A 21,829-nucleotide genomic window follows, 5' to 3' on the forward strand; every position below is an offset into this window, starting at 1 on the left:
GCCGTTCCGTTCTTCGCAGTTCTTCTTCGTTTGTAAAACCAACCTGTCCCATCTTGGGTGAGTGATGGCCTCTGCGGGCTGGATCCGAGCCCTCGGGCCCGGGCTTGGGGGTCGGAGATGGATGTTCGCGTTGTCTGGGGGGAGACGTCCCCGGCTCACCGTGTCCACTTCCTGGACCAGCTCTGAAGCAGTGATTTCCCCCAAGAGCCGGGCGGCAGGAAATGAAACTCGGGGATGGCAATATGAGCAGAGGGCGGTCCGGTCCTCCTGGCCGTCCTTGTTCTCCGGCTCTGTCAGTAGACAGAGCTGGGAAAGAGGCATTTTAAAGAGAAGAGACATGAGCATCATGCGATGGGCAACTGAACTGGAAGCGAGAGTCTTTTTTAAAAAATATATATTTTATTGATTTTTTACAGAGAGGAAGGGAGAGGGATAGAGAGTCAGAAACATCGATGAGAGAGAAACATCGCTCAGCTGCCTCCTGCACACCCCCAATGGGGATGTGCCCGCAACCAAGGTACATGCCCTTGACCGGAATCGAACCTGGGACCCTTCAGTCCACAGGCCGATGCTCTATCCGCTGAGACAAACCGGCCAGGGCTGGAAGTGAGAGTCTTAACTCCCTGGTTTTGTATTTGTAACTCCAGTCGCTTCTGGTGAACATCTTGATCCCAGAGACGTCAACGTCCTTACTCATGTATGTTATCTAATGTGTGTTGGTTTCAGAACCTCGCCGGGTAGACCCCTCTCACCTTTTCCCACACGCCTTGGGCTTCCTGGCTTTGTTTTAATATATTTCCTTATTGATGTCAGAGAGGAAGGGAGAGAGAGAGAGAGAAACATCAGTGATGAGAAAGAATCATGGATCGGCTGCCTCCTGCACGCCCCCCATTGGGGATCGAGCCCACAACCTGGCATGTGCCCTTGGCCGGAATTGAACCCGGGACCCTTCAGTCCGCAGGCCGACGCTCTATCCACTGAGCCACACCGGCCAGGGCATGGCCTTCCTGGGTGTGTAACTGCATCATTCCGGTCTGTCGCCACGTGGCCGCCTCTTCCTGCATCCAGCACGGTCCTCGTCTCTTCCCCTGTTGTGTTGGATGGAGGAAGGGCTCCCCTGCTCCAGTGGGACCTCATCGGAATGAATGACGCTTGCGTAACCCTGTCGGCCAGCCAGGTCCCGTTCTGAAGTGCTGGGGGTCAGGACTCCAAGCCATCATTTTGCGGGGGGGACACAGTTGACTCCATCACACCCTTCTTCCTCTGTGGTGGCCAAGGATTCTGGCTGATTTCTGTGTTCTCACTGCCCCCTGTTGGTCATGTTGGCTCTTCCAGCACCTTCCTACCGAGTTTCGAGGATTAAATTCCTTCCCTCGAGCTCCCTAGGGTGGGCCATTGCTTGTCCTTCAGGCACAATGGAGATGGCCTCTCTGTGGGTTCATTCAGGTGATTGGAGTCCACACTGAGGTCTCTTTGGTTCCAAAAATAAATGCCCAAGTCACTGGGTTTGAAGGACTGGACACTTCAAATAGTACTTCAGTAACACAAATGTGGTTCTGGAAAATAGGAAGGGTTAGAAGAGAGAGAAACTGGAAGCAGAAAACACACTCCACTGGACACTTGCTGGGCGTCACCTCCACCTGGCTGGCCGCCCTGATTACGTGTCTCTGAATGAAAGTAGATGGGACATATGCCAACTGCTGCAGTCATTATAAATTATTCTTGTGTGTATTCTGTTAATGGTAGTTGAGAGAGTATAATATGTGTGTTTATATATGTATTATATATCATATAATAAATGGCATTTTCTATAATATGATATGTAATAACTTTTATGTATACATAATAATTTGTATATATACATATACAGTGATCAAACTTTTTTAAAAATATATTTTTATTAACTTCAGAGAGGAAGGGAGAGGGAGAGAGACAGAGAAACATCAATGAAGATAGAGAACCATTGATCGGCTGCCTCCTGCACGCCCCGCACAGGGGATCGAGCCTGCAACCCGGGCATGAGCCCTGACCGGGAATCGAATGTGACTTTCTGGTTCATAGGTGGATGCTCAACCACGGAGCCCCGCCAGCCGGGCTACAGTGATCAAACTTTGTATTGCCAAGGCCATTTGAAAAGATTGTCCCTGTTTGTCAGGCAGACTTCTGGTAAACATTCCTACCAGGAGAAAAACCCTCAGTTGCAGGAAGCAGAGCCTGGAATGGTTTACACTTCAGCGGTTCTCAACCTTCCTCATGCCGCGACCCTTTCATACAGTTCCTCATGTGGTGGTGACCCCCAATTTCATGGTTACAAATGGAACATCATGAAAGCATAGTGATGAATCACAAAAACAATATGTAATTATAGATGTGTTTTCCGATGGTCTTAGACGACCCCTGTGAAAGGGTCGTTCGACCCCCAAAGGGGTCGCGACCCACAGGTTGAGAACCGCTGGTTCACAGAAAGCCCTTCACCAACCACATCCCTTCTCCTCCGGCCCTCGCTCTCCAGGTCAGGGATCTACAGTGAGTACGTTTACAATGTGCTTAGCTGGTGGTTTCCCATCCCACAGAAGATGACAAGCAGGAAGTTCAAAGAGAACAAAGGGTAGCACCAGAAGTTGGAAGCTAAAAGCAGGAGAACTGCCTGCCGTGGCCAAAGACACATGGAAATCACAAAGCCACGGCACCAGGTGACCAGCGAGAGTGGCCCCCACTGGGCGTGGCCTGATGCACACAGGGCTCATTAGGTGGCGTGTCTCCACTGAGAAACCAGAGACGTGAGTCAACCTGGTCCAGCCTTTATTTTTATTTATTATTATTATTTTAATCCTCACCCGAGAATAGTTTCCCATTGATCTTTAGAGAGACTGGAAGAGAGAGGGAGAGACACAGAGAAACATCCATGTGAGAGAGACACATCGATGGGTTGCCTCCCCCATGCACCCTGCCCAGGGCCGGGGAGGAGCCTGCAACCAAGGTACGTGCCCTTGACCGGAATCGAACCTGGGACCCTTCAGTCCGAAGCTGACGCTCTATCCACTGATCCACACCAGTCAGAGCTCCCACCTTTTATTTTTGAACTAAAGATCCAGTGCATGAATTCGTGCACGGGTGGGGTCCGGGCGGCCCTCCCTGATCGGGGCTGATCGAGTGGGGCTGACCCGGGGTAGGGGTCGCAGGCGGTTGGCCAGCCGGCCCTGCCCCCTGGTCGAACTCCTGGTCGAGGGGACAATTTGCATATTAGCCTTTTACTATATAGGCTAGAGAAGGTTTAATTAAACAAGTGGCTGGAGGCAAAGAGCTTCTTGCCTGACTCTGCGATGGTGAGTGCAGGGCATGAGGAGGGTAGACTAAGCACAGATGTCTCCCACCCCGCGCCTCCCCTCACCCCGCCCCACCCCAATCCTTTTAAGTGACGGGAAAAAGAAATCTTTTCAAGACGAAATTCCTGACAGCACGGGGAGAATAGGGGTGGCACGGAGGGGTCCTGAACTTGTGAGGAATTCCTGGAAGACAGAAAGCAGATGGGATGAAACGGACACGGACTGAGGAGCCCACAGCCCGACACATGCACAGAATAAAACCCCACGGGGGAGATAAGAGCAGCTGCAGAGGAACCCCAAGCTCAGTGTCGACAATTAGAGAGCAGCCCTGGCCGGTGTGGCTCAGTGGATAGGGCGTCGGCCTGCGGATCCAAGGGTCCCGGGTTCGATTCCGGTCAAGGGCATGTACCTCGGTTGCAGGCTCCTCCCCGGCCCGGGCCCTGGTCAGGGCGTGCGCAGGAGGCAACCCATCGATGTGTTTCTCTCATATCGATGTTTCTCTCTGTCTCTCCCTCTCTCTCCCACTCTCCCTAAAAATCAATGGAAAAATATCCTCAGGGGAGGGTTTTAAAAAATTAATAAATAATATAAAATTCATATGGAATCTCAAGGGACCTCAAATAACCAGAACAATAAGTAATAATAATAATAATAATAATAATAATAATAATAATAAAACAATGAGAGCAGAAGGGCCCTCAGCAACCACTGGGGTAACGAGAGGACCACACGTGGAAGTCGTTAGCAGCAGCTCCTCCTCAGGGAAGAATAGACCCTCACCGGCTCCTCCAGGCATTGATCAATCTCATGCTTCCCCTCCAGATGTAAGTGGACAAGCAAGGACCCCAGACATGCGGCGTGGAGACCATCACAATAAAAAGGAAGGCGGAGCCCGGCCGGCGTGGCTCAGTGGTTGAGCGTCAACCTATGAACCAGGAGGTCACAGTTCAATTCCTGGTCAAGGGCACATGGCTGGGCTGTAGACTCGATCCCCCGTGTGGGGCGTGCAGGAGGCAGCCGATCAGGGATTCTCTCTCCTCATGGATGTTTCTCTCTCTCTCCTGCTCCCTCTCCCTTCCTCTCTGAAATCAATAAAAATATATAAAAGAAAAAAACACTTCCTTGGTCTCCATTGTGGTGACCATCTTGTCTTTAACCTCACACCGGGGAAAAAGGTGGAACAAGCCATGTATGTGCCATAGTTGTCCGTCAGAGGCAGCCTCCAGCACATGGGCCAGCTGCCCTTGGACTAGAATGCCTTGGGCATCGTAGGAATTTGTGAGACCGCGCTTTCCAAGGCCGTCATTGGGAATAAGGCTGGGAATCCTGAGACACTTCTCCTCCTGTGTTCCTGAATCTCATCGCTGCCTTCCCTTTCGGTCTGGTCTGGTTTGGTTTTGAATCTTGGCTTCCTAGACAGAACGAGGGTTTTCTTCGATGGATAGCGAAGCAAGACCTTCCCAAACCATCCCTGCTCATGTTCCACCCAGCAAATATTTAGAAGCAAAACGCATTTCCTCCGAGATTCCATTCTCCGGCAGTGCTTTCCTGGGTGGATGCAAATCGTCTGAAGATGCAGGAATCCAGTTCCCCAGCCTCGCCTGGGATTTGCTGAGCCTGAACACACACACACACACACACACACACACACACACACACACACACACACACCCAGCCTCCGCCTCTGTGTATCAATTGGCAAACAGACCTCTCCCGGTGACAGGCCCAACGACCTGCTGTTTTCAATTACTTCTCGCTTGATAAATGCAGGGGAAGCGGCTTGTGTCGTTTCTGCAAACCCCGTGCAGGGAGGGGAGAAACCTTCAGGCGTCGCCCCGCTGTGGGGGGACTTTCAAAGGCATCTGCCCTGACCGTGGGGAGGGCCTGGGAGGGATTTCGTGTTAATAAAGTTGTCTTACAAGAGGATTTGCTCCTGGGCCCCGCTTCCCCCCCCCCCAAGTTGCTTCAAAGTGGTTTCTATTTTGGGGGTTTTCACTCTGGGGCGACCAAGGAGACCTATATGGGGGGGGGGGGTCTCTGGCGAGAACTTCTGTTTCTGAAGCTAATCTAGACCCTCCCAGGAAAGGGGTTCAATGGCTCGTTGGAAGTGTCTGTAGAGGGCGTTTGCTGCTGTCAGTTTGAACTCCTTGAGTCTTAAAAAACATGATAAAACATGTGCGTTTCCCCTTCGGAGAAGGGACTGCCAAGCGGATAGAGAAAAGGGAAAACTGGTCTGGCCGGTGTGGCTCAGTGGTTGAGCTTCGACCCATGAATCGGAGGTCACGGTTCCATTCCCGGTCAGGGCACATGCCTGGGTTTCGGGCTGGATCCCCAGTCGGGGGTGTGCAGGAGGCAGCCGATCCATGATTCTCTCTCATCACTGATGTTTCTCTCTCTCCCTCCCTCTCCCTTCCTCTCTGAAATCAATAAAAACATTTATATATTTTCTTAAATGGTCATCTACATCCTGAATCATTTTCATCTACTATTTAGTCCAGTTTAATGCACTTTGTAATGCACAACACACATACTAAAATTTTAAATGATCCCATGAAAATATATATAATGGGATATTCTAACATCGCCCTTCCTCACCCCAGTGGGTCACCCCCAGGACACGCCCACTTCGGCATCAGCAGCCTCAGGTGTTTGACTGGCTTGCCCATGGTCACGAGAGGGAGAACAGAGCTGGCACTGTGGTCTTCCCATTCCAGGTGACATTGTTTGCTGCTATAGTGACCTGTCTCCCTCCAAATAGATGCTCTCGAGAACTGGGCCACGATCGACTGGGTTAATAGTTTCCACTCCTGTAAACTCTACCCTTTGAAATATCTGGTTACCACAAATAGCTGAACTTTAGATTTCAGGCTGACATGAAAGGCACACGTTGGCTAAACTTAGAATCCCTGGAAATGGCTTTGAGGTTATTTCAGAGGCAAAGCTTTCACTTATTAATTTGCTGCCAGGCTGGTGTCACCCTGGCTGAAACCTCTGGTGTATTCTTAGAAAGGTCCCCCACCCCTCCCGCACAGTACTAAACCAATGTTAAAAAACCTAGAATCAGCCCAGCCGGTGTGGCTCAGTGGTTGAGCATCAACCTAGGAACCAGGAGGTCATGGTTCAATTCCCAGGCAGGGCACATGCCCGGGCTGTGGGCTCAATCCCCCGTGTGGGGCATGCAGGAGGCAGCCAATCAATGATTCTCTCTCATCACTGATGTTTCTCTCTCTCTCTCTCTCTCTCTCTCTCTCTCTCTCTCTCTCTCTCTCTCTCTTCTCCTCTCCTTTCCTCTCTGAAATCAATAAAAAAAATTTTTTTTAATATATTTTATTGATTTTTTACAGAGAGGAAGAGAGAGGGATAGAGAGCCAGAAACATCAATGAGAGAGAAACATCGATCAGCTGCCTCCTGCACACCCGCTACTGGGGGATGTGCTCACCACCAAGGTACATGCCCTTGACTGGAATCGAACCTGGGACCCTTCAGTCCGCAGGCCAACGCTCTATCCACTGAGCCAAACCGATTAGGGCAATAAAAATTTTTTTAAAAAATGCCTAGAATCATAACACAAAGACCCTTCTTTAGAAACATAGCTTTGTCTTCTTGTTTTGCTGGGTAAGAAAAGCCGGCAGGGAAGGGCCGTTGGGGGCGACCAGGCCCGCAGTGGGTTTTCCTAACCCACCTTCCCCCAGTTGCAAATAACCTTACAATCCCATCAACGGAATCTCTGAAATGGATCTAACCGGATCTGACCAGAATTCTAAATGAAATGTCCTAAACCCAGAGCGTTGATACTTTAGAAAGTGCTGAGAGGGTTCCTGGACAGTTATTCCCTTGACACTTGGGTCAGTCTGGCTCTGTCCTCATCAGAGCCCCCGTTGCAGCACGTTTTCTGTCTCATGGGCTCTGGGTTTCCCTTTATTTTTAAAATATATTTTATTGATTTCAAAGAGGAAGGGAGAGGGAGAGAGAGAAACATCAGTGATGAGAGAGAATCATGGATCGGCTGCCTCCTGCACGCCCCCTACTGGGAATCGAGCGTACAACCCGGGTACGTGCCCTGACCGGGAATCAAACCGTGACCTCCTGGTTCACAGGTCCATGCTCCACCACTGAGCCAGGCCGGCCAGGCGTGATTGCACCATTTTATAATCCCACCCACAGTGCACAGAGTTCCATCTTCTACACAACCTGGCCAACACGTCATTTTATTTTCTGTGACAGCAACAGCGGCCATCCTGATGGGTGTGAGGTGTGACCCTGCGCCTTCATGAGGGGCCTGGGGAATGAGCTGAGTGGCCAGCCCTATATATCCAGTCTCTCTATTGATGGCAAGGAGTGCTGCCCCATCACTGGTCAGACTTTGCAGGGGGGAAAGCAGAGAAACAAAAGAGAAGGCTGAGGTTGCAAAGAGAGGGAGCGCTGATTCCAGAAAGTCTAGGCTACTTGAACACGGCGTCTATTTTTAGCGGGGCCGGATCCCTGCTTCCTGCTGGGGTTGCATACATTTCCAATAACCGTTGAAAAGAAGCAGAGCTCACAATCGCAGGGTATGGAGGGCAAGCCCAGCTGTGGCTGCAGCGGGGCCCGCCCACTGCCGTCGGGTGGGCACCCCCCCCCCCAGCCCTCCTCAGTGAACGTTCACACCCGCTGCTCCCCGAACAAAAGGAAACCCGCAGAGACCCCGCGTCACAAAATGGCCCTGGAGAGATCAGCACTTAATCCTGTTTCCTTTAATCTAACAACCGAAGGCCACGGAGCAGTCAACCCTCACTGCGCAATCTAAGGCCCATGGAACGCAGTGGGGTCTCTTTGAAAAGGCCCACAAGTTCTCTGAAGTTGTCTTCGGCTTCATAAAACTCTACTCTGGCCCTCACGGGTTTGGCTCGGTGGATAGAGCGTCGGCCTGCAGACTGAAGGGTCCCAGGTTCGAATCCGGTCAAGGGCATGTACCTTGGTTGCGGGCACATCCCCAGTAGGAGGCGTGCAGGAGGCAGCTGATGGATGTTTCTCTCTCATCGATGCTCCTAACGCTCTATCCCTCTCCCTTCCTCTCTGTAAAAGATCAATAAAATATATTTAAAAACAAACAAACAAAACTCTACTCCGCACGGAGCACGCTGCACATGGGGAGGAATCAGAGCTTTCTTGTCAATATTCACATTGAACGTTTTTAGCTTAGCTACTCCCCAAACTGTGTGTTCTACACAAGCAAGGCCCAGAGGGATTAGATTCTTCATTTACACACACACCCCATCCCCTGGACAGAAGCAATTCGCTGTGTTCCCTGTAAGAGAGAACGTTATCAAGGAGCTTACAGAGAACCAGGGCCATGACTCACATGTGTGAGAATGATACCACAGAACAGAAAAATGGTGCACCAGGCATTGAGCGTGACGGGAAAGGTTACTCCAGCCAGGACCACGAAATGACTTCAAAAAGGCTTTGAGCCCTCGCCGTTTTGGCTCAGTGGATAGAGCGTCGCCCTGCGGACTGAAGGGTCCTGAGTTTGATTCCGGTCAAGGGCACATGCCTGGGTTTTGGGCTCAATCTCCAGTAGGGGGGCGTGCAGGAGGCAGCCGATCAATGATTCTCTCTCATCATTAATGTTTCTATCTCCCTCTCCCTTCCTCTCTGAAATCAATAAAAATATATTTTTAAAAAAAGGCTTTGAGTTAGCCCAGCTGGCATGGCTCAGTGGTTATATGAAAGGGATAAAGAGGTGGTTCTGCAGAGTGACAGCAGAGGCCCCTCCCCCTCTCCTTTTGTATGTATGTATTATGCATATACTATCTTTTTAAATTTTTTTTCATGCCCTTGACTGGAATCAAACTTGGGACCCTTCAGTCCACAGGCTGACGCTCTATCCACTGAGCCACACCAGCTAGGCTGTATAAATAGAGTACATTTTAATTGACTTCTCTAACTTTCCACCAGCTATTTGAGGGCACAGTTTACATCTAAAGGTTGTTGGGTTTTTTTTTTTAATTAAAATATGCATGTGTTTATCATGTCTTGAGAATTGGCTCTGTAGGTACCCTTGTCACCTGGTGACACCATGGTATATGTACATATCACAGTGACCCCATTTTAAAATAATATAGGAATCTCTAAGACTAGATCCCAGCCAACTTCCTCACCCTTCTTTTTTTAAAAAAAAAAATATGTTTTTATTGATTTCAGAGAAGAAGGGAGAGGGAGAAAGAGAGACAGAAACATCCATGATGAGAGAGACTCATTGATCGGCTGCTTCTTGAACGCCCCCTACTGGGGATCGAGCCCACAACCCCGGTATGTGCCCTTGACTGGAATAGAACCTGTGACCCTTCAGTCCACAGGCCAATGCTCTATCCACTGAGCCAAACCGGCGAGGGCCTCACCCTTGTTTCTAGCATTTAAATGGAACCATGTGCTCTTTCCTCCTTCATACGTGTGGTTTCCTCTTCTCAGGGCTGGATTTACAGCTGCTTTTCCTCCGCCCAGAATACTCTTCCTCCCACAGATCTCAGGCTGGAGCTCTCTTTAAAGTTTAACTCAAGACCTTTGCAAATTTTAAATACACACACACACACACACACACACACACACACATAATCGATTCCAGAGGGGAAGATAGAAACATCAACGATGAGAGATCATGATCATCTACCTCAGTGCTACCTTCATTACCCAGACGGAGGCGACTGCAGACAGTTCACTGACCCTCACTAGCCTGGGGTCTGGAAAGGGAGCCCCTATTTCCTTTCAATATTTTTCCAGGCAGGTTTGACCTGACACCAAATCTTGCACGGGGTCTGCAGTGCTAAAAGCACGACCAAAGCAAAAAATAAAACATGCATTTTTGCGGCTGCCACTCGGAGCCTTGGTATTAACATCAGAAATTGCACGAGGGCAGGTCTGCACGGCCAACTACATTCAGCGGCGAAAATCCCTGCAACAGCCACAGCGCAGACCTCCGGGGGCGGCCCCGCCCGCGCAGCAGCCCGGACGCGCATGCGCAGGCGCCGCTTCTCCCCGCTCTCGCGAGACCCGAGGTTTGCACAGACGGCGTCAGCGTCTCCCAGGGCAACAGCAATGGCGGCCCCCTTGTCCGAGCGGCTCTTCTCGCTGGAGCTGCTGGTAGACTGGGTGCGTCTGGAAGCCGGGCCGCCGCCGCAGCCCGTAGTCGAGGAGGAGGAAGAAGAGGAAGAAGAGGAGGAGGAGGGGGAGGCATCCTCGCGCTCCCTGTGCCCCGCGGTGGCCTTCCGCCTGCTGGACTTCCCCACGCTGCTGGTGTACCCTCCCGGGGGCCCCGCCGCCGCCGCCCCGCAACCCAGGCCTGGGCTGCTCAGCTTCGGTCGCGGCAAGTCCTGCCTCTTCCGCCTGCACCCCGCCACCCTGCGCTGCCGGCTCCTCGCCACCCCGCTGTACACCCTGCTGCTGCGGCTGCCCCCCGGGCGCCCGACTCCCGCCCCGCGGCTCCTGGGCACCTGCAGCATCTCGCTGGCCGCCGCCGCCCTCCAGGTCCTGGGGCCGGCCCCTTCCTGCTGCTCCCACGCGCATCGAGGACGCTTTCCTCTGCACAACCACGTGGGGGAGCGGGTGGGAGACATTTCGCTGGCCTACCGCCTGACCGACCTGGGCAGCAGCTTGCTGGGCCATCTGGAGCGGCCAGTCCCTTCCATGGCGGGTGGGGTGCAAGATGCGGGGGTACGGAGGGCCGTGGAGGGCAGCTCCCCAGCCCAGCAGGAGAGACAGCTACTGCAGCCAAACTCGGACCTAAGCCCAAGGGATCCTGATGGGCCTCCGAAGAGTTTTCACAGCCGGGAGGCACAGAGGGATTTGAAGAAAGTCGTTTTCCACCACGAGGCCAACGCAGGTAGCACGGGGTCTGTGGAGAACGGCAAAACCAAATCTGTCTGTTCAAATGCCAGCGGTGTGGGCAGGATTAGCCCCCCAGAACAGGAAGTCACAGACTTGGACCTTGAGACGAACACATTTTGCCCTCCTCCCCTGTATTATACCCACGTGACCCCAGAAAAAAGGCCTCCCCTACGGGGTAAGGTCACCATTAAGCCTCAAGCGAATGGATCTGAGGAATTGGATGGTACTTTTCCAGAAGCAAAACTTGTCAATCCCCCAACACATATTCATCATCTGAACGGTACAAATTCTGCAGCACGTGAGACTCCTGTGGCGCTTAATCCTCCCCGTGCTCAGGACGTAGAAGCAAGTCATCAAAGTACAGGTCACCCTCAAACGGAGCAAAATAGAATGAATACCATAAGGCAGTTGCCTTTGTTAAATGCTTTGTTGGTTGAGTTGTCCTTGTTATACAACCAACCTGTCGAAAGCCCTATGCATATCCACCCTCACTTAGCCTGGTTATATAGAACTGAGGAAAAGAAATCACCAGAATCTTCGGCCAAATCCATAGCTAAATCTGAATCAAGGAAAGAGAAGTTTCCTGTGGGAAAGGATGAGAAGCCAGTGAGCCTTCAGTATAAAAAGAACCAAGATGAAAATCTTAAGTCAGGTAAATATTTTGAAAAGAACCACGGTGCTCCCTCCAAAAAGGCTCCCAGGGGTAAGCTACTCTATGGTTTAACAAATACACTTAAGCTACGTTTAAAGCAAACAAATCCCAGTATGTTGGTGGTACATGAAAAGCAGGAACAGTATAGAAAGATGCAAGTGCAAATGTTCGGTGCAAAACCCCGAACCCCATCATCCAAAGTTAAAATACTAGGCTTTGCAGAACAACACCAGAAGTCACACCAATTGTCTAAAGATAAGTATTCAGAAGCAGATACATCTTTCGCTGAAAATTGCCATTCTTTAAAGCTGGTTAGTGGACCTAGTACAACCAAAGAAACGCAACTGAAATGTGCAACCGAAAAGACAGTTGACAGTGGTGAAAATCGAACCAATGATGGTTCATTGGAAGAAATTGTGAGTCCTGCAAATCCCATCGTTCCAGAAAGATTTGCTCATACAAATATTTTGGAAGGAAAAGTGGACATGAAAGTCCAGAGTCCATTTGTTTTCCAACAGGTTGCAGCTGTTGACAAGATTGTAAGAGAGAAAGATACAGAAGACAAAGCCACCGATAATGACGTTCTTACTGCTGATGCGAATGAAAGTCAACCAAGTAAATATAGTTGCTCTGAGAGCATCTCAGAACTGAAATATTCAGATGACTTCACCAGCCCTTGCTACTCTGAAGATTTCTGTACTGATGATACCAGTAGAATTTTACAGGCTCATGATAGGAGTTCATCGGCAGAAAATCCAAAACATAGTCAATGTAACAGTAAGTCTAGTGCAACTAGATTGTCCATAAGGAAAAACAGCCATGAACAGAGTGTTATTCCTACCCCACCTTTTTCAGCCGGATCACCAGTGCACTCATCTAAAAGATTTCATATTTCGAAGACTCGAGATGAAAGTTTGGAGGAAGCGTCTACTCTTTCTACCAGTGACTTGTCTTCATGTTGGACTGAGGAAAAAGAAAACCAGCTAGACCAAAATAGCGTGAATCCTTCTAAAGTTACAAAGATGGGTGAAGACAGCGCTATGAAAACAAGAACTGATTGCAGGTCTTCAGAAAGAAGCCAGTCAATTCGGACATCCCAAGTGAGTTCTTATCTGCCATCGAATTTGTCAGAAGGCAGTAAATCCGAACGCTTTGAAGAAGACAGCGATGAAATTGCTTCACTAAAGCAATGCAAAGATATTTGCGAATTACTAGTAAATAAACTTCCAGGATATACGGTGTAAAATCTGGTTTTTTATTTTAAAGCATTTAACTTTTATAACCTATGTGTATGATTAGTGAAACAATTTTTAATAACTTTATTTTTAGCCCATAAATAATGTGAATAATTCTTTTTAAGAGATATGTTTGTCATTTCTTTGATTTTTAGTGCTCTGCATTAAATCTGACAGTGTTGATCATGAATTCACCCTATAATCTGGTAAGACTTAAGTTGTTTATCTTATAAAAATAAAAGTATCTATTTTTCTAAACTATCTCTCTCTTTTTTTAAGTATGTTTTTATTGATTTCAGAGAGGGAAGGAGAGAGAGAGAAAAACATCAATGATGAGAGAGAATCATTGGTCGGCTGCCTCCTGCACGCCCCCTACTGGGGATCAAGCCCACAACCTGGGCATGTGCCCTTGGCAGGAATTGAACCCAGGACCCTTCAGTCCACAGGCTGCTGCTCTATCCACTGAGCCAAACCGGCGACGAGGCTGTAACCTCTTTGATGACAGAGACTGACAAGTGTCTCATTCCCCCTGGTGTACCCAGCTTTTCACACAGCTCCATGTATTCGGGTGCAGCTACACTTGATAAATGTCTGTTCGACACGTAGATACTTAAATAGTCAAGTGGGGAAGAGCGAGTCGTGTTTGCTTAAGAGGTTCACAATAAGTGGCAATGGAAATGGAAGGAATCATCTTCTTAGAGAGGGAGAGAGAATATATATTCCTTTCCCCCCGGGGAACGATCAGCATTCAGATGTTCTTACGCTGGGGAGGATCCAGGAAAAACACTTTGCTTGAGAGGAAATTTCAATTACACGGTGGAGATTAGAGTTTCAGCCCTTGGGGATAATTACAGCCATGTTTCCCATTATATATGCCCAAGTAAGACAAAAGAAAGACACGAAACCCCAGCGGAAAAGCATTGCAACTGGTAATCAAATGGTTTGCCTTTATTGCAGTCCCAGGAAAATCATTTCAAAGCCTCAGTGCTTTGCTCTAAGACCCGAAGACTCATCGCTTAATAATGTGGTTAAAAACTCAAGTCTTGCCTCCCAAAACACTTGGCTTGGGCAGGAATGTTTTCAGCTGTCAGGCTATTACTAGAACCATGAAACACAGGGATGATGCCTGGCTAACACACAGATGGATGTGTTATTTGTACAACTTGCCACTTGGTATTAGCCTTTCGTTGCTTATTCCTCACTGCGGTGTGATACATTCTGTGGCTAGAGATATGCTTTACTTATTTATTAAATACTAGAGGCCCGGTGCACGAAATTTCATGCACTGGGGGTGGGGGTGGGGAGGGGTCCCTCAGCCCGGCCTGCACCCTCTCTAGTCTGGGACCCCTCGCTCCTTACTGCCCACCTTCAGCGGAGGTGGGAGAGGTTCCTGCCACTGCGCTCGCCAGCCTTGAGCCTGGCTCTGGCTGAGCGGTGCTCTGGGAGCGCACTGACCACCAGGGGGCAGCTCCTGTGTTGAGCGTCTGCCACCTGGTGGTCATTGTGCGTCATAGCGACCGGTCATCCCGCCGTTCGGTCTATTTGCATATTAGGGTTTTATTATATAGGATGTTTTTATTGATTTCAGAGAGGAAGAGGGAGGGAGTGATAAAAACATCAATGATGAGAGATAATCATTGATTGCCTGCCTCCTCCACGCCCCCTACTGGAGATCGAGTCTGCAACTCAGGCATGTGTCCTGATCAAGAAGCAAACTGTGACCTGGTTCATAGGAAGATGCTCAACCACTGAGCCGCACTGGCCGGGCTAGAGATGTGCTTTAAACTTCTTTTTTATTGCCTAAGTAACCTTCTAGAAGGCTGGGTTAAACATCTCTTAATCTTGCTGCTCAGACTCCATTCATTTTCTTTGGGTGACATGTTTATGGTAAAGAAAATATGTCATAACGTATACAACTGTTTTACTTAAATATTTCTGTTTCCTTCTAGGATGAAGCCGGAAGGAAATCAAATGCAGTCAGATCATCTGATGGGACAGTCCCTGTTCATTCCTGGGTTATTCCAGAGAGAGAAAGTGCCCGTTCTCACGTCAGACCCCAGCTGCCTTTATGGTGAGTCTGTGGAAGAGAGAGGGAAAGACAGAGACATGGATGTGAGAGACACACATCAATGGGTTGCCTCCTGCACAAGCCCCAACCAGGGCCCAGGCCGGGAAGGAACCTGCAACAGAGGTACATGCCCTTGACTAGAATCGAACCCGGGACCTTTAGGTCTGCAGGCCGACGTTCTATGTGCTGAGCCAAACCTGCCAGGGCGACTGAGGATTCATGTAAATACAGTCTTAAGTTAAATGAGGGAAAGATAGATATATACTTGCCAAAAGTTGACATGTTACTTATGATGGTATCCGGGGTATAACTAGGAGTAATAGATTAAAATGAAGAAAAGGACATTTTTCGAAGAAGTTAAGAAAAATTCCCTAGACAGCGAGACCTACTAGACTGTGAAATAGGCTCTCAAGTGCAGTGATGGAAGCACAGGCCCCCGGGACATTCTAAACAAAGGACGCTTGCTGGGCAGTCCTTTGCCGAGAGGAATTCTGCCTGCAGACCTGAAGCAGGAAGAGGGCAGGGGATGGAGATAGGACCCTGTGGCCACTCACAGGCCCTGTGGTCTGCAGGGAGGGGTGGGGGGTAGGCTCAGGTCCAGGGGGGGAGAAGCAAAAACAGTGCCTCCAGCGGGAGGGGAAGTACAAGAGTCAGAATGAACAGGGCCGCAGGCGACTGTGTCCAGGTCTGTGCAAAAGGCAGCTGGAACCAAACTTTGGCAGTGGAAACGGAGTTTGGGTGGAGACAGTAGATCCAGATCCAGAGGAGCTTGCTGGATTAAAAGCGTTTAATGGTGCTGCCCGGCCCAGAGGTTGAGTGTTGACCTATGAACCAGGAGGTCATGGTTCGATTCCCGGTCAGGGAACAGGCCTGGTTTGCAGGCTCAGCCCCTAGTAGGGGGCGTGCAGGCGGCAGCCCACCAGTGGTTCTCTCTCATCATTGATGCTTCTCTCTCTCTCTCTCCCTCTCCCTTCCTCTCTGAAATTAATAAAAATATATTTTTTTAAAAAGACGATAAGCTTTGCAGTAGGCTGCAGGACAAGTCAGAGGACAGAGAGGTTAGAGTTGGGGCAACCCTGGAGGAGCCTCTGAGAGCATGACGTAGCGTACTGGCTTTCCAACATTCTATGCAAGTAGGGAATATGTGTCATGTGGTCACACACACACACACACACACACACACACACTCCCCTACGCATGCACATGGCTGCCACAAAACAACATACAAAATAATGTCATGTTTGATGTGGTTGAACTTACTTTTGTATTCTGTTTCTTTCTTTCTTTCTTTTTTAGAGATAGGGAGAGGGAAAGACAGAGAGAAACAGCAATCTGAGAGAGACACATCGATTGGTTGCCTCCTGCACGTGCCCCGACCCGGGCTAAGGATCGAGCTTGCAACCGAGGCGCGTGCCCTTGAGCGGAATCGATCCCAGGACCCCTCAGTCTGCAGGCCGACGCTCTATCCACTGAGCCAGACCAGGTAGGGCTGTTTCATTCCTTTCTAATGCTGGCTGGGATGCACACGATCGATTTCATGACCGTGTGATGCTAGTGGGCCACAGCCTGGTCCGGAGGTGAATAAACGCTACAGTCAGACAAGGCAGCGAGCAGGATGCGTGCTTGAAGAAGGTGGTGGAGTACAGCCTTCCTTAGGTGGGAAGTTCCCCGAGGCCGACCCCCCTGGGCCAGACCAGGGAGCCGCAGGCAGTCACGTGGAGCAAAGGCCCTGTGACCTCAGAGAGGCCTCATGATCTCTGGGAAACGGTGCAAATTGCCCATTGACACCTGCCAGGGTCTTCCTTGTTCCTTCCAAACTCAGGACTCACGACGTTTTTTAGGAAAGTTGCTAGGGACACAGGGTGTGGGAATGGGTGAAACACTGGCTGGATTGTTGTGATAACTCAGAATAACGCCGGCACACTACAGAAATCTATATCTTGGGCAGGAAATATACGGGGAGCCTTCTGATCTAGGACGCGGTCGGAGGGGTAAGCATTAATCACACGGAGCTTTTCACATCCCCGACTGTTTGCTCAGTGGCAGTCTCCGCTCGCGATCTTCACAGCTCCTGGTAGCCCAAGTCTCTCGGATAAGTGTGTTTATAAATGGCTCTACTTTCCCGTGGCTCTTCCCCCGGCAGACATTTCCCTGTCTTAGCTTCCTAATGGGCTTGTTGATCTAATTCTCCCTTCATTTCTTGATGGGTTTAGAACGATCCTCTCTGGGACTCATTTCTCTCCTGACAGTACAATAAAAGGGCATTTTCGTCCTTTTTCCCCTCTGGCTGGCAATAGCATCTTCTTTCCCTTTCTGGTCCTTTAATTGGCGTTGTTTCTACCCGCAGGGACCCCTCTCTTCCTCTCCCTTTCCAAAAACACTGCCTCTGCTCACACCTCATTGGTCTCGAGAATTCCCCCGTGAGCCCCTGCTGGCAGCGCTCGGTCCCTTGTGCCCTGGAAGCTCATGTTCAATCTTGAACGTTGGCTTCCCCTCCGGGTCTTCATTATGCGTTTCTGAAAGTTCTTCAGCTTCCGTGGAGACGTGCGGACGGCAACTCAGGGCTTTCACTGAGCGGACCCTCTCGGAAAGACCTTTATAAGCCTTTAAAGCAGCGGTTCTCAACCTTCTGGCCCTTTAAATACAGTTCCTCATGTGGTGACCCCACCATACAATTATTTTTGTTGCTACTTCATAACTGTAATGTTGCTGCTGTTATGAATCGTCATGTAAATATCTGATATGCAGGATGGTCTTCGGCGACCCCTGTGAAAGGGTCGTTCGACCGCCAAAGGGGTCGCGACCCACAGATTGAGAACCACGGCTTTAAAGGGTTTGTGCTGCCGAAACCGGTTTGGCTCAGTGGATAGAGCGTTGGCCTGTGGACTGAAGGGTCCCGGGTTCGATTCCGGTCAAGGGCATGTACCTGGGAGATGTGCAGGAGGCAGCTGATTGATGTTTCTCTCATCGATGTTTCTAACTCTCTGTCTCTCTCCCTTCCTCTCTGTAAAAATCAATAAAATATATGAAAAAAATAAAAAATAAAGGGTTTGTGCTTTTTAAAAGACAAAACGAAGCAGTTGCCCTAGGGAGCAGTGTTGGTTTGCTTTCCGGCTCAGTGGGACCAGGTTGCCCTTCACCAAGTGACAGTGACAGTGCTGGGTCTGTGTGGACGAGCTGGACGAGTATGAGTTAGAGGTGGACAGACTTGCCTTTTATTTTATTTTACTAGAGGCCCGGTGTACGGATTCGTGCACCAGTGGGGTCCCTCGGCCTGGCCTGCGCCCTCTCCCAATCCAGGACCCCTCCGGGGATGTCGGAGTGTCAGTTTCGACCTGATCCCCACAGGCCAGACCAAGGGACCCCACTGGTGCGTGAATCCATGCACAGGGCCTCTGGTATGTATATAAGATCTTTGATTAATCTCTTCCCATCCTCCCCCCTCTCCTCTTCCCTCTGAGATTCATCAGTCTGTTCCATGTTTCCATGCCTGTGGACTCCGCTCCTGCGTTGAGCGTCTGCCCCCTGGTAGTCAGTGCGTGTCATAGCTACCAGCCGGTTGGACGGTTAGACAGTCACTTAGGCTTTTATATATATAGTTTTTATTTCAGAGAGGAAGGGAGAGGGAGAGAGAGAGAGAGAAACACCAGTGATGAGAGAATCATGCATCGGCTGCCTCCTGCTCGCCCCTCACTGGGGATGGACCCCGCAACCCGGGCATGTGCCCTTGGCCCGAATCGAACCGTGACCTCCTGGTTCATAGTTCTTTCTGTGAGTATTTGGGGCTCTTGAAAATTATAAAACGGCCCTATACGAGAACTACTCTGTGGATTAGACAAAAGGAGAAACGAGCCTGGGAGATCATGAATTAATTTTGGCAAACCATTTTGTAGAGAAATGTTTAAAAATGGCAGAAAGAGACTGAGGGAGAGTGAAGCACTAAATAATAGAACACGGCAGAGGACTATGGATTGACATATGAAGACTTTGTTTTAATTAATATTTTAGGTATTTTATTTCCTGTTCTTGATTGAATATGCAAGTCAAGTCTGAAATCGGGGGGGTGTAGCAGTTGTACACAAATTGCAGTGGAATGAACTGAAACATGCTAAAGGACTGTCATTCTGTAATTTTCTGCTTTTGTTCTCTCGGGATGGATTTGAGGATGTTTGCCAATAGGGTGGGAAATCACTTGTAATGGCATCGGGGGCGGGCGATTGGCTCTCCCGTGAATGGGCGGGGTCAGCAGGCCACCCCGACACCTGCAACCACTGCACCTGCCAGTCCTCCTCCTGGAAGGACGCCCTGAGGCCGGCTTTCCACACTCCGCTGCCTGTTAGAAGCTCTGGGGAGCGGTTACCGCTGTCAGTGCCTGGGGCCCACTCGGCACCAATTACATAGCACTTGGGGGGATGCGGGCCAGGCATCCATCGCTATTTTTTCAGCTCTCTCCAGGTAATTGTGATTTACAGACAGGAGTGGAGAACCATTGCCCTTGGGAGAAGCCATCCAGTAAATGAAATTGCCTGTGAGCCTGACAGGGACAAAAGAACAGAGAGGGGACCAGTGGGAAGAGGGGCCCGAGGAAATGAATACGAGAGAAGAGCAGCGGAGGATGCTCACGTTTGGTCCAAAGTGGGAGAGAGACCGCAGCATCGCTGTCTCTGACACCTGAAGCCCAGAGATCCAGCGAGGGGCTGGGCTGCTGGTGGAATTCCCGGAGCTGAGTGGTCCCTAAGAAGTTTTATTTTTTAAAATATATTTTTATTGATTTCAGAGAGGAAGGGAGAGGGAGAGGGAAACATGATGAGAGAGAATCATGGATTGGCTGCTTCCTGCACGCCCCACACTGGGGATTGAGCTGGCAACCCGGGCATGTGTCCTGACTGGGAGTTGAACCGTGACCTCCTGGTTCATAGGTCGACGCTCAACCACTGAGCCACGCCGGCCGGGCCCTAAGAAGCTTTAAAGCACAGTGGGCAAAGGGCCCTTCAGACAAAGCTCCTGAGAGTCTTTTTAGTTCCAAAGAACTCTAGCCAGTGGGCAGCGAAGCTTCCGAGAGCCAGGATTTCTCCACAGGGGAGTGAGGTCCCCAGGCAGGCAGACCAGGTTTCTCCTGCAGGAGGCAGTGAGAGAGGTAGAGGAGCCAACCCCCCAGGCAAAACTCTCAGTAATAGAGACCCCAGTGATCTTCAAAAGGCATTTATGGCCCAGCCAGTGTGGCTCAGTGGTTGAGCATCGACCTAGGAACCAGGAGGTCACGGTTCGATTCCCGGTAAGGGCACATGCCGGGGTTGCGGACTCCATCCCCAGTAGGGGGCGTGCAGGAGGCAGCCAATCAATGATTCTCTCTCATCATGATATTTCTATCTCTCTCTCTCCCTCTCCTTTCCTTTTTCTGAGATCAATAAAAATATTTTTTAAAACACACCAGGAGAGGATCATGTCTGTCAGGAGTGAATGCTAATAACCCCTCCGGGAAGAGGCTGGTGTGTTCAGGGGAGGTAAAAGAAGGAAGCTAAATAGAAGGGGAAGGTTGACAAGATGGCCAGATAGTAGTTCAATGGGATCTCTGGGGTATGGGCCGCTGTTCCTAGAATGGATTCTGCAGAATTAAGCAGCCTTGGAGCCTCCAGGAAAATGCCAGGTGGCTTTCTGTGCCACTGGTGCTCCTCCCTAGGGGGCAGGCCTGTGCCCATTCCTTTTGGCAGGTAGAGGTTCTCTGATGGTGGGTGACCACACACAGGGTGGTATTTTCTTGACCAACAAGATAATGTTGGCAGAAGGATTTTGCCTCCTAGGAGCAAAGGTGACGTGCGGACATGGGCATGCATTCCCAACCACGGGGAGCTGATCCGATGAACTCATTAAATACCATGAGGTAACCACTGGCTCCCAGTCCTAAGACACAGATCCCAGCTAACTCATGTAACACGTTAATTTTCTGTCCCAATGGGATCTTTGAAATGAGTTTTTAATGATTATTTTCACAAAGCACCTACGGATCTTCAGATCTCAGGACACTGCTGGCTTGATTCTGTGTGTTTGTCAGCCAGCATGATTGCACATCCCTGGCAACGAGGAGCCCTGAATTCCCAAACTAGTCAAGTCCCCCATTTTCGACACCCACTCTGTGTTTGTCAGTATCAGCCACAGCCTGTCATTCTCCACGGAGAGCGAGTTTGCTGGTCCCCTGTCAGCACTCACACAAACAAGCATCACTCATCCTCCCGGGCTCATCCGTCTAGGCCTTCTCATTCGTCAGGCAGCTGTCACTGGGGGTAGCCCCGTTCACAGCCTCTCTCGGCTGATTCTGGACTTGATGCACCCACGCTCTGTCCTTGAGCCATCACTCTGCATGGGGGGATGCTCCCGAGGTGGACATGGCCACCTTTCATCCCCTGCTTCCAACGGACATTGGTCCTGTTATGAAGTCACTGGTGGATAGCATTTGTTCTTGCTGTGACCTAGTAGACAATTGTACGTTAACATTGTAAACTGACAACAACTGGCACCCAAATTGCAATCCTTCTGTTATGTCCCAAAGAGAAAAACAAGCCGGGTTGGCGTGGCTCCGTGGCTGAACATTGACCTGTGAACCAGGAGGCCACGGTTCGATTCCTGGTCCAGGGCACACGCCCAGGTTGCAGGCTCCATCTCCAGTAGGGAGTGTGCAGGAGGCAG

At 50.1% G+C, this 21,829-nt stretch overlaps 1 protein-coding gene across 1 annotated transcript; it reads left to right on the plus strand.

Moving 5' to 3' along the window:
- The first annotated feature begins 10,401 nt into the window (after positions 1 to 10,401).
- MAP10 (microtubule associated protein 10) lies at positions 10,402 to 13,276 on the plus strand. Its single transcript, XM_036355139.1, has one exon. It carries the CDS (start codon positions 10,402 to 10,404, stop codon positions 13,084 to 13,086), a length of 2,685 nt encoding a protein of 894 aa, XP_036211032.1. The 3' UTR covers positions 13,087 to 13,276.
- Positions 13,277 to 21,829: the final 8,553 nt, after the last annotated feature.

The sequence above is a fragment of the Myotis myotis genome, unplaced genomic scaffold (assembly GCF_014108235.1).
Source record: "Myotis myotis isolate mMyoMyo1 unplaced genomic scaffold, mMyoMyo1.p scaffold_m19_p_21, whole genome shotgun sequence".
NCBI lineage: Eukaryota > Metazoa > Chordata > Mammalia > Chiroptera > Vespertilionidae > Myotis > Myotis myotis.

Excerpts from the sequence above, each read along its gene's own strand:
- MAP10 (XM_036355139.1), top strand. The coding sequence starts at position 10,402 with ATGGCGGCCCCCTTGTCCGAGCGGCTCTTCTCGCTGGAGCTGCTGGTA.